The sequence below is a fragment of the Bacillus rossius genome, assembly GCF_032445375.1.
Source record: "Bacillus rossius redtenbacheri isolate Brsri chromosome 4 unlocalized genomic scaffold, Brsri_v3 Brsri_v3_scf4_2, whole genome shotgun sequence".
Taxonomy (NCBI): domain Eukaryota; kingdom Metazoa; phylum Arthropoda; class Insecta; order Phasmatodea; family Bacillidae; genus Bacillus; species Bacillus rossius.
The window spans coordinates 26938146-26952039 of record NW_026962011.1 but is presented as its reverse complement, the minus strand read 5'-3'; the positions used below and the strand labels follow the sequence as shown (position 1 = coordinate 26952039).

At 34.8% G+C, this 13894-nt stretch overlaps 1 protein-coding gene across 3 annotated transcripts in view; it reads left to right on the top strand.

The window, feature by feature from the left end:
• LOC134542500 (uncharacterized) overlaps positions 1-13894 on the top strand; it is a 145627-nt gene that overhangs the window by 32113 nt on the left and 99620 nt on the right. For 2 of the 3 annotated variants that reach the window (XM_063386847.1, XM_063386850.1), the window contains 2 exons: positions 3347-3473; positions 13669-13774. In XM_063386847.1, coding sequence (XP_063242917.1) covers positions 3347-3473; positions 13669-13774 — 233 coding nt within the window. Of the gene's footprint in view, positions 1-4; positions 181-3346; positions 3474-13668; positions 13775-13894 lie in introns of those variants that run through there. The other variant, XM_063386849.1, reaches the window with a different exon arrangement.

The window sequence follows — 13894 nt, the reverse complement described above, 5'->3', positions numbered from 1 at the left end:
CAATGTGAATGTACTTTTCAAACAACATTATTTTTGGTGCTAAGTTTGTTGAAGCTCAGTAAGGACTCCAGAAAAATTGACAAGGGTGAAATTTTTCCAAAGATATGTTACATTTACACAAACATATACTTGTTTATGTTAGTTGGATGATATCAGTTACTAATGAACCAATGGAAACAGGTAAGATTCAATGAAGAAAAAAAAGTTTTTTTTTTTCTAGCAGTGCAAAATGTAAACACACTCTGTAAATAGTTACCCAAAATTAATAAGCCCACTTCATTTTAATACTTTATTCAAACATGATATTAAGTTTAAGATAAAAATAATTTCCCAAAAGTGTAACTGTACCACAAAAGCTCGAGCTCGGCTCGAAGTAAAATTCTTAGGCTCGCAGACCTCTAGCTTATTTATAGAAAAAATCCTAACCGCTAATCTGTACTAAAACTGAAATTTCTCAAGAAAAAATTGTTGCCTTTATATACACTTATACCAGAAATGTACCAAACTACATGTGATAAAGTCAAGGGACTTTTAGTGCAAGCAGAATACATCTCACTTACATTAGATATGTGGACATCATCTATTAAAAGATTCGGGTTTGGGTTCGAGATTCGGCTATTCCAGTCGAGGATTCGAGTTAGGATTCGGATTCGAGGAAATCAGGATTCGCCCCATCCCTAATATCAATACATCCAATTGTGATTAAAAATTGAAAACATTCAGAACAAAATAAAGCTTATAGGGTTGTGCGAATGTTCGGTATACCGATACCGAAATCGAAATTTTGCTACTTTCATTTTCGATTTCGGTAAGAATTTCATCTGTCGAAGTTCGTTTTTAGCGAAATATTTCGAGCCAAACGAAAGTTCAATAGCTTACCGAAGTTCGTTTGTTCTAGTTGAAAAAGAAATCGTAATTTAATAAAAATGTACAGTATAATACCTGTACAATAACGTTCCTTATTATAAAGTATATTTCACTTAACAAATTTTTTTTAAGTCCCCGCCAAAAATCGTATCTTAGCCATGCAAAACGGTTTCAGTTTAAAGTATCATTTTCACTATAACGTATAAATTCTACTAGTACCGTGGCATTACTACACCAAAATTTACTTAAACTGGTAAATAAATTTCCAGCTAAATGATTAATGTAGTAGAACAAAGATACACAAATACCAACGCAACGTATTTTCTAACCTCTAAATTCTCAAAACAAAGTTAACAAACAGTTGCGCGCACAACCATAGATTATACCGTACGTAGTATGCGACGTGAGCAACACAACACCATTCGATACATCGAAAGACGGAGGTTTGAGAGAAGTATTAATTATTTAGACAAAAGTGTTACGCTACGCTAAAAATACTGTTTGATGTCTGTGCCGGGATTGTTTATTGTTATTGTTAAGTTTATTTTCAGGTTACGTTATTTAAACACCGCATTGTATTTGTGCTACAATATGAATGATCCTGGAGATAAAAAGAAACGAAAGCAATTCACGCTTAAGGAAAAAGTGGATATACTCAGAGAACTAGACAAGGGGAAAAAAGCAAGTCGCAGTTGCGAATACATATGGCATTGCAGCTCTCCTGTAGCTATTTTTTTATATATTTTTTTCTCTTTGTAAAGATATGTATGCATGTTTCAGTACTAAGTACAAAAACTTGAGGTACCTGTAAGTACTTAGCACTGAGATTCTACTGTAATGTCTTTATATGATTTGCTTGTTATTACTAATAATGTAATAACATATGCAAATCATATAAATACATTAATTAGAAAAAAGATTTCCATTACGATTAATTTACGTGGTGATGAAAAAAACTCACATTAAAGAAAATATGGTAAAATCATATTTTGAACAAACATGGCAGATAAAGTAAACAAAATTCAACCGTGATTACAGTAGGCCTAGGTATCAAAACAAAATCATGCAATATTTGAAAAATTACCTGATTCATTTGCTTTCAAACAGTAGTGTAGGTACTATATTCGTAAAACATACATTCCAGAACTGTTAGTACACTATTTAGTATTTACTGTATACACATAAACAAAGAACGTACCTACTTTTATTCGCGCACAGCCAAACAAAAACATTGTCGTCTGCTTTATTTAAATTTTACATACTCTGTCTGGCATATAAAATCCTCATAATATACAGCCAATTAGACAAAAAGGTCAACAAGTCACTGCATGTAATGACCACTTGGCAGCAACCATTTGTTATGTTTTGTTTTGACCATGTCCATTGCCTAGTTTACAGCTTCCTGAGCTAGCCATGTGTGACAGTGGTGCAAGATGGCGGCCATTCCGCAGTATTCACGTATTTTTTCATCAGTACCATGCACGTGATAAATATATTATCATAGACTGCGACATTACGACTGTAAAGGAAATAGTCTGTGCGCTGAAAGATCTGGATTGATTCTTGAAATTTACGAGTGACATGGGGCTGTGTTGTGTGGTCTAGGGCGGATGTTGATTTTATTAAATAGTAATATTTATATATACATCAAAAGGTACCAAAATGATTTATGTAATAGAATTTATTACTGAAGAGCAAATTTTGGGGCACTTTTTTTCTTTGTTAATTAAAAAATTTCGCTTAACTTTCGTTAAGAATATATTTATCTCATAGAAAAATTCATTTTCGTTTCACTTTCGCGAAACTTGATAAATTTTCTTTCACTTTCATTTCATGTGGATAAAGTCACTTTCGCACATCCCTAAAAGCTTATCAATCTAATAATTAGTTTCTCTTTCAGACTGTAGAGCATACTTTAATTCACTCATTAAAACTTGTCATAGTTCTAAATTGAGTTGTAAATACATTCTTGACAATACAGGACTGAGAGTTCCCCAGTTCCAAAGTTGCCTTGTTTCATCTTTGTGTACACTTAATAAAAATGTTATATTTTTGGACTGATTTCAAATTTGAATAAATATAATAAAAATTAAAAAATATATATGTAATTTGAAGCTAATAGTTACAAATTAAAATAAAATTTCAAGAAACCATATTACTGTATCAAAAATTTAAACTATGTATTTGCCATATGTAAACCACTTGTCATTTATGTTCTTATATCCACCTTTAACTGCTATTTTTTCATACTGTTAATATATGGTGTTAATGCTGTCGGTTATGTTTTACTTAAATTATCATGTTATTTTTGTTAATTGTAGAAGAGTTTTGTCTATATGTTTATTTGTTTACTTGCCCATCATACACTACTTGTCCTGTTCTTGTCTTTTGTGTTTCTATGTCTTGCACATCCTAGAAGTGTTTTGACTGTTGACTTGTGTGCATGGAACAAATGTTAATAAATAAGCATGTGCTCCAGAGGCAGGCTGTGCTCTGCTGGCCCAAGATGAGGAGCAGTTTTACAAGGAAGGGCCTCTGTTCCACCAAGCTGACAACAAGAGCCTGGACTTCTCCGCAGTTCGGGATGGGAGCCACATCACAGTTGGGTATGTTGTGCGAGTCTTTTTATTTTGTGTTGGTGCTTCATTTCTTGAATTCACCTTTTTCTCCATAGCTATTTTTAGTTTTGCCGATGACTTTAACCGTTACTGTTTGTCAAACTAACTGGCAATTACAAATGGGTTTACAGATTATCATATCCTTTTTTTTTAGTAAGTTAATAAGAGGCTGGTATATTAACTATAAATGATTTTGAATATTTCAAGAAATAATAAGTGAGAAGTATAGTTTTAATGTTGGTTTGAAAATAACTCAAGTGCATATAGTTCAGCGCTAGCAAGTTTTTACTTAGAACGACAATCTTTCTGAAATTTACAAGCAATGTTCTATGTTTGCTTTAATGACCAAGTATATATTCGTGCAACATCAGTCTATGTATTTATGGTTATATATCCTAGTTTATATTCAGATATTTCCTAGTACAGTAGACGCAACATAACTCAGAGCCTGGGTGACGGTTAGAAAATCGTTGTGTGTATGTGAGTCCGGACATTGGAGAAGGCAGATGTGGCGCGGCAGTGAGAGATAATGCATAACTTGATAACAGGGGCTACACGCTACTGCACAGAGTGAAAACTTAGTCCTTCGGTGAAATCCGACGAATACGTTCTTTAACACATCCGTGGTACTTACTAAACGTTTTCGTTTACAGTTTGGATCTGAGGTTTGTGTGCATGTAGTGTATAACTTTTGTTCAGAGCCAGTGTTGCATATGTAGTGCAGTACTTCAGTAAAGTACAACTTTATACATAAAATGCCTCTAGTGTTGTCAAAAGTCAGAGTAAAAAACTACACTCGCAGGCATGGGAAATTGTCTATAACGTTCTGCAGTTTATGGAAAATGAAGCGCGATTGCAGGAACCCTCCATTTCACTAGAGAAAGCACAGCTGAGAACAGCTAAGGCGACGGGTGTGTCTCGCACGACTGTACAAACAATTAAAAGGGAGGCTAAGAGGAATGAAGCTGGTGAAGGAACATCTTTCGAGATGCCCAACAAGAAGCGAAAGAAAACATGTAAACACGAACTTGACACCTTTGATGAAGCTGTGGTACAATGTACTGTGTACAATTTTTACTTACTTGAAAAACGTGTGCCGACTGTCGAAACTGTACGACGTAAACTAAAGAATGACATAAATTACCAAGGTAGCAATACAACCTTAAGGACGACTTTGAAGAAGCTAGGATTCAGGTGGCAGAAAACCAAATCGCAGCACTTGCTTTTAATAGAAAAATCAGATATTCAGCAAAAACGTATAGAATATCTCAAGAGTATGCGTAAATATAGAAACGATGAACGCACAATTATATAAATGGATGAGTCGTACATATTGTCGTCTCATGTAAAAAATAAAATGTGGAGTGACATGTCCTCAAATGGTTTACTAGTGCCTGTTGCGAAGGGTCAAAGATTAATAATGATTCACGCAGGTGGCGAAAAGGGTTTTATCCCAAATGCTCTTGCAATGTGGAAGTCGCACCAGGCAACAGGGGATTATCACAAAAACATGAATAAAGATAATAATAATGAAAAATGGTTCGCCGAACAATTAATACCAAATCTTCCACCAAACAGTGTTGGTAAAAATAAATAAAACGCCTACCTCCAGCTTGACAAAATTGGAAATGCAGCAGTGGTTAAGTAAAGAGAATATTTCCTTTACTAGCGACATGCTTAAACCAAACTTGTATAACCTCATAAAGAAGCACAAACCTTCGCAAGTGTAGTACTCAGCAGACAGACTATTGGTAAATAGTGGCCACACATTACTTCGTCTGCCCCCTTATCATCCGGATTTGAATCCGATAGAAAGCACATGGGCTAAAGTTAAAGGAGAAGTCGCTTCAAGAAATGTTACTTGCAATTTGACAAATATAAAAAAACTTTGCGAGGAGATATTTAACCGAATGGGTCCAGAAGATTGGATACCGATTTGCAATCACGTCAAGACACTCTAGAACGAATACTGGGATAAGGATGTGCGTTTTGACATTGAAATTGATAAAGTGATTGTTCAGTTAGGTGATGCAAACAGTGACAGCAGTGAAGTTTACACATCAGACTCTTCGGATGGAACAGTCAGTGGCGTTGAAGAACTGTGGTAGTGCTTGGAACGTCAGTGGTAAGTGGTCAATGTTTTCTGCTTTTCTCTACCTGCTGTGCAAGGTCGCAGTATCTGCTTATACCCCCTCCTCATCCACCCGACCCCACACGTGTTGCAGTCCCTACTCCTCATGTGTGACGTAGCTCAAGCTCGGAGTTATATTGCGCCTAGTGTAAAGGATATTATATTGATTTTATTTTTGTTGAGAGTAATGTATGGTGCAATTAGCTTATCAAAATACATGACTTTAGAGCGTCCCACTCTTAGATTGCAGTGTGGAAGTAAATAGGTGTTTTCTCTCTCTTTCTAACACACACTGACATCTGTTAGTGCTGTCGTTGTTTCTGCATGACTGTTGCTGTATATCATACAAAGTTACCTGTTTTATTGCATAATCGCCACACATGCATAATTGTTGCACTGTTAGGGCATCAAAACTTGAATAAAAAATTTTTCTCATAAACGTCGCTTGATGTTTTTGGGCCCACTGTTAGATTCCGAGCGCATTGCGTAGGTAGTTTTCCCATATAAAACAATGTATTTTAAAGTTGAAATTTAATATTCATTAGGATACAGTAAAACCTCCATTAACGAATATTCTATTTAACGAAAAACCCCATGCAACGAAATAAAATTTTGGTCCCGCTGAACCTCCATTAGATCTATGCTGTTTTAACCTCTAAATACCTAATTTTATTTGTTCCGAAATAGTGAAATTCCCTTTACAACGAACTGCTGCTTTTGAAAAACACGCAAAAATAAACATCTCCTACAAGACATCCACTAATTTTTTTGCATTCACTGCTTAAAAATACGTGCGTATAACCTTAAAATAATATGCACCATAGCGGAAGACAATAAATAAACAAAGAATCATGGATAACACATGTCGTGTATACATGCCACACTTTGTTCAAAATGGCGGGTACATTTAGCGCTAGTGGCGGAAACCTCCCGGTACCATCGCTCTGGCAAGACGAACTAGTGTATTTTGCGTTTGTATGGTTAAAGATGCGCACACGCAAATATTTTTAACTATGGTGTAGTACAATTTCCTTTTTTTTTTTTCTCTCTCCAGTTTTCACTGTTGTTTATTTATTTCCACACGTAGTTACGGAAATCAACACAGTACTACTGTAAAATGAATTCTAGTCCTAACAAGCGGCGACAGATTGACATTAAAATAAAATTAGAAATTTTAAATGCAGTTGATGAAGGTGGAAAAAAAAGTGATATAGCTAAACGTTTCGACATCCCGGCGTCTACACTTTCGACCATATTATCCAACCGGGAACAGATCGAAAACAACGCTTCTCTGGTAGGAACAAATCGAAAACGTGTGAAAGTATGTAAAAATGATGATTTGGACAAGATACTTTTTGACTGGCTAATGGAGGCTAGGGCAGCTAACATCATCTCTGGGCCGATTTTACAAGAAATGGCACGCCAGGAAGCACTGGAGATGGGAATTTATAATTTCCAAACATCAAATGGTTGGCCAATAAACAAGTGTATTCTATGTACTTTTTCATGTTTAATTCCTCGTATCGTATTAAAGAGTCAGAATGACAGTTCTAGCCATTTATGTGAAGCTTTATGATGACTAGAAATATATCGTGCAAAACCTCCACTTAACAAACCCCTTTACAACAAACACAACAAATTTTGGTCCCTTGAGATTTGTTAAATAGAGGTTTCACTGTATTACTGCTTACTTATCTAATTAACAGAAATACAAAGTTGTCTGATGTGTCAATTTTCTTTTAAAGACTTTTTCAAATGTTATAACGTTATAACCTTTATCTGTTCGCCTGCATCGCCGCGGTGTATCGCTTATTAAAAATTAGCCAGCGCTAGTTGGCATCATTCATGTTTGGTTATGTTGCTTCCCGTATAGAGTGTGCACACGTACATAGTCGATAGGCATGTGCGAAGCTTCGATAGTACAAACGAATTTGAAGTTTTTTTAATATTCGATAATACTTCGAAACAATATGAACTATTCGCATTAAACGAAGCTTCGTATCATTCAAGTCTTAACGTCGCACGTACGATTTATTTTCTGTTAACTTTGGAAGATCGACCTCTCGCACAAGTGTGACTTCATAATCGATTAATCTAAAGAGTTACATAACCTATTGCAGCACTGTGTCGCCTACTGGGCTTATTAATTTCGTCTAACGAAATTATAAATGGATAAAGGCGCAGAGGGATGATCACAATCTAGAGAAATACCGTCAAAAGGAAAAAACCTAGTGCAATATGGAATTCTTTTCACATATGTTGGAGATTGTTCCGCACAATTCGATAAATGCAAACAATTGTTCAAATGCCCGCGTGGTAGGTTATGTTACAATGATAATTGTATTGTTTTTATAAATTTGTGGGTTGTACACAGCGATATAAAATATTATATGCGTGGTAATAACTGTTCTCCGATTGTAATGCAATATCCAGCGGTAAAAAAGACAAAGTAAAACGCAATTATGTCACGTTGCAACCACTCTTGAAATGTATTTTTTTATTAGTTTTCTTATGCCTTCAACCTAATAACTTTTCATGTTGACTACTTTTAGACAAGATTTTCGTCGTAACGTTCATAATAACGGTTTTGCGGGGACGTTTGAAGCCATGATGAAGTAATTTGCTATAAAAAAGTGTTTGTGTAATAGATTGATATTGTTTAGATAGCGAATTTGGAAATTTTACTATCTTTCTACAATATGAATTTTCCCTAAAACACGTATCACAATTATCGCTAGTTTTTCTTTTTTCGTGTAGTTTTTCGATGTGGATGAAAAAATAGCAAATATTATTAGACTTTAGTGATCTGTGAAATTACTAATTATTCTAATTTTGGTGTTTTTCTAATACGGTTAGAGCTAATCCAAAAAGTTAAAAAATACAGAAAATGGTATTTTTGAGTAGACTACTACTTGTCTTGAAAACCACAAATAAGTATTTTTAATGTTGCTAACCTAATCTAACAATCAATAGATGCCAACTGGCAGTATTTTAATTTGTAGTTAAGCTTACCTAACCAATGGTTCAAGCATTTAAACAATAGGGCCTATTTTATATGTAGTTAACACCCTAACCACCCATTTAAATGATTTAGAATAACTTAAATGTAGCTAAGCTAGCCTAGCCTAACCTAACCTAATAAACTGTTAAAACTGCAAACGATTGATTAACAACTTGAAATACTGCAATGCAGTTGACCATAGTCATCAACTGAAATGAGAGAAACTCAAAAATAAAATTTCTATAATGTTGTTTTTCAGAAGAATAACTATTTTAGAGTATTGCACTATTTTTAATTGCCATATGAGGGCAGTTTTATTATTACAGATAATTTCCATTTAAAACGTGAGAACTGTTGAATGCCCCGTGTTTAAATATTTAAAATATCACTTTATTTTTTAAAAACACATCTAGTACATTTTATGTTATACTGATTGTACAAAATAAATAATTTTCTCAAGAAAATGAGTAAGACATACAAAAAAAATATTTCTTGCAGGCACTACAACGACACTCCAGAACCATTTGGGGGCCAAACACACTTTCAGAAACTTCTGCAAATAAAAACCACAATTTCTACAGTCTACTTTATCGACTATGTTCAGAAGTACACAGAAGATGTCACCAACCGATCCTAAAGCACAAAGTATTACAAAAGAAAATGCCAAAATGTTGGCAACAGAACTTTTGCCTTATGAGTTTGCAGAAGGGCGTGGGTTTCAAGATTTAATGGGACACAAAAATGTTGCACCTACATGTACAGTACCATGCAAAACTACTTTCTCTGAACATTACATCGCAGCACTTTATGAGAAAAAAAAACTCAAGGAAATGCTTGTACAAGATTTACATCTGATAGCTGGACTTCATGTTCATTGTACAGTTACATCAGACTTACCTGCAATTATCTCCGACACCCGACTTTACTTCTGTGTCATTTACAATGATCAAAACTGTTGTAAATGAATCCCATACAAGTGTTCATGGGGCTGCTACCCTACAAAATGTTCTCATTGACTGGGGAATCGACCCAGCAGTGTCGCCTATACCATTATTCTGTATCACTGACGATGCTCATAATTCCAGACAGGCTTCAGCATAATTATTTAAAGATGGATCAAGATCATATTTAGCTCATACCCTTCAAATTCCAATTGAAAACAGCAAGAACGATTGCCCAGGTACAAACACACTTCTTAGTAAGGCCAGGAGTATAGTTGGTCATTACCGAAGAAGCACTCGTGCTAGGAAAAAAACTAAACACACTCCAGGAGCAGTTTAACATGCCTAAACTAGAGGTAATTCAGCATGTTGATACACGTTGGTGCTCAGAGTACCAAATGCTGAAGAGACTGCTGGAAATGAAACCTGCTCTTGTTCCCGACAACGTGAACTCTGGTGATACAAACATGCTGATCGCAGTGGAATGGAAACTTGCTGAGAACTTTGTTCAAGTTTTACCACCACTTGCAGAGGCCACAGAAGAAATGAGTGGTAACACTTACCCAACATTGTCTATGATCATTCCAGTACTTCACTGTCTTCTTTGTAACCTCGAATCGCACATCGCTACCAAAAAAGATGGAGTGACACTTGCAAGAGCGTTGCATAAAAACGTAAGTCGAGGTTTCCAAACTACATGCAAGAGCCCCTACAGCGTGCTGCAATGTTGGTAGATCCCAGATTTAAAGGTGTTCTTCTATCAACAATGGAATCACAAGCCATTGTTGTGTCGGAAATTAAAAGTATAAAAACGAATTCCATTCATGCAGTTAAAGAAGTTAAATCTAACATTTTTAACTCTGCACCAACGTCTTCTTTATGGGCTATCTTGGACAGTATTCCAACGCAAGACAATAAAGATTATGATGAAGGAGAAGAAGAGGTACGACAGTACTTAAAAGAACCCCACATCAGCAGACATTGGATTCCATTGTAATGGTGGCAAAATGAAGGCACAAAGTACCGATATTTATCCTAAGTAGCGCTAAAGTATCTGGAGGTTCCTGCCACACAAGTAAATTCAGAGCGTCTCTTTTCAGCAGCTGGGAATGCTGTTTCAGCACGAAGAGAAAACTTGCTTCCTCAGCATGTAGAGCAATTGGTGTTTTTACATGCCAACTTAAAATAAAAGCTAAACTGCTGAGATGCTATAACTATAAATTGTGTTTAAATATTTTATTTACTAAAAGATTTAAATGGGGTTTTGTGTGTATATTTTTAAATAGTTTTAGTTTTTTCTTTTTTGTTCTTGCCCCAAATGGACATGGGAGTTCAATAATTTTCCCAGGTTTAGAAAAAGTTCATTATACTTAACAATGGACATTTTTTGAAGGCTCAAAAGAACAGTAGTTCAATTTATGTTGTGTTTATAAAACTATAATTAAATTTTACATATAAGAATTTTTTTTCAAAATAAATGGTTTCATGTTTTTAAATAAAACAGATTAAAACTGCAATTTTTTTTATGTGGGAAACTTTATTAATGGGTTTGGGAAGTTGAGATAAAAAAAAATGCAACTATTCGCATTCGATTCGACTTCGCACAAATAGTTACTATTTGCTTCGCAATTCGATTCACAACGAAAATTTAACATTCGCACATGCCTAATACAGTAGTCGAATATCGATATCTCGCCGATTCATGCGATGCGCGCGCTCTTTTGAGTGTCGAGTCAACTACATTTGATGGCCCGCTCTCTTTCGTGGTAAGTGTGTACTACGATGATAGTTATGCGTTAGTTCAGGCTCGCATTCGGGTCACAGATTTTGTTTTTCGATTTAAAGTTGAAGAGAGGTTTTTGTTGCATGACTTATTAATTTAAATTGTTTGGTGTGCTCTTGTACACTATACTTTTTAATTAAACGTTCTTTCCATGAATGGGTTTTGTTTTTATTAATAATTTTACGAAACAAAAATATGTTTTTTTTTGCATAAATGTCGCACCCCTACTTTTCAAACTTGATTTTAGTATAAAATGTGCAATGATTATGCGATAAAACACAGTACTTATAGTTAATTTTGACACGTTATTTATTCACATATATGATTTTATTTTCTGCTCTAATATGAATTACATAAATGTATACTTTGTAAAATTTAGCATGGAAAGAAACTTCTTTGGTAGGCTATGCTGTGAGGGAGGAAGCAAAAGATTATATTGAAAGTATTTAAGCATTTAAATAAAAAATAAAAACATGAGTGAACAATGCAGTTACAGAAGCCTCCAAAGTTACTTGCTGTTCCGAACTAACCATTTATGCCCTTAGGACAGAGCTGTAGCGGCATGGTACCCTAAGTATGCCTGGTAAAGTAATGCCAAAAAGGAAACTCAAACAGAAAAATTCTCGCAAACAAACCTAAGAATTGTACAGAGTAGGTTATGGCAGTGGCAGATTGTTCACACTTTTTTGTTTACTAACATTCCTTCCATTTTAAATGTTTTTCTCGCAAAAGTGAATGGTGATGAATCACTGCCAGATTTCTCTTGTATTACTGTGCATATTTTCCTTTACGTCATTGGTAGGGACTCGGTAATTTCTTGAATAGCACCTGCCAAATTTCTTGAGTGAGGAAAGCAAAAATTCTTGAGTAAAATTACCAATATTCTTGAGTAAAATGCAAATTTCTTGAGTAACAAATGTATACAAGATCAAAATAAATTGAAAGGGCTGTTTAAATTTGCTGCATAAAAGCTTACATACATCCAATTTTAAATTAATTTAAAAAAATTAAAACCGATTTTTAAACCAGTGTTCATGCGCATTAAGGTAATTAACATTTTTACAACAAGCAAATTAATAAAATGATGCAGCTTAGGCAGACACTGCTCACTCAAAATGAATTTACACACGTGCAAACAGTAAATAATGTGTTTTTGAAGTAAAATGTCTAGTAGCTACTAGTGTTTTTAAGATTAATTTCTTGTAAATACGTATACTTTAATGACAACTTCCAGAACCTCATGCAAAGGCTTCATATGCATAGAAAGACAGAATTCAAGGTTGGTTAGACTTAGATTTGTTCTCCTGTTTGTGAGAACACCAGAAAATTGTGAGAAGAAGCGCTCACAATTCAAATTTGACACAGGCATCCATATAGCTCTTAAAGCACCTACCACAAAGGATCTGTGTTCATCTTGCATTGAATTTAGTGCTTCAAATACACTAAGATTGGTGTGTGTTTTCAATAGCTCTACAAGGTCAGTATATGCATGTACACCCTGATCAAGTTCTATGTCTCTAAGTGATGGAACTTTTGAGAAAAGAACTTTAAGTTTGTTGCTAGTAACATCCTGAGTGAGTATATTTTGCTTGTGAAACAACTCTGCAAATCGTTGCAAGTACTTGCGAGCAGGATCCTCTGCCATTAACTTGTCCAGCTTCAGCGACATGTGTTGTGCTGTTTTTTTTTAACAATTCACTTGTTTTTGCTTTGTGGAGAGACTTGAGCTTGTTGGCACTTTCCATCACTTCATCATTGAAGACACCTTCACCAAAAATGTGCAGTCTCCTCCTCACAAACTGGAGTTTTGGATAGACTTCTGAAGCCACAGGCTTAGAATTAGTTTCCAAGCTTACCAAGAATGGTTTAATGAGGGAACTGGCTGATTTCACAAAGAGTGATATAATTATAAAAAGGTATTTGACAAAAATTTGTTTTTAATGAAGAACCTCTTGACATTGCATGTGTTTTGGATACATAGTGTTCATGAAAATGTAAACAGTGCAAACTGCATGTGCAAAGGAAAACATTTTATATTCAAATTTGCATGTTAAATATTGTATGTGTTAAAAAGGGTTTTTGATAATACTAATTTGTATTGTAGTTTATCTGTTATCTTGCCAGATATCGTAATAAGAAAAAAAAGTTAGCTGTGACCTTTAAAGGAAAACAAAACAATCTGAGGAAATTTTCTTGAAATTCTGAAGCAAGACTGTGCGAACCCTAAATACAGCTCAGTATTGCCTACTGAATCACTGAGATAAGCTATCACATTCTCTGTTAATAGATTGGTAAAGATATGAAAAGTCTGTGACTTTCTATTTCAGGTCATCTTCCATGGATGCTAGTATATCCCAGAAACAAAATAGGAAGCTGTCTATTGGACAGTTCTTCTCGTTAAGAACAGAGAAGATCCAGGACCCTGGATTCCAGGTAAAAATTCAAAAGTTGTGTAATTTGTAGAGATGGATGATTCTACAAATTTTTGGGTTAAGCGGAGTCAAATACAGTAATAATACTGTGAAGTCCAGATTTGATTATATTTTAGTTGAG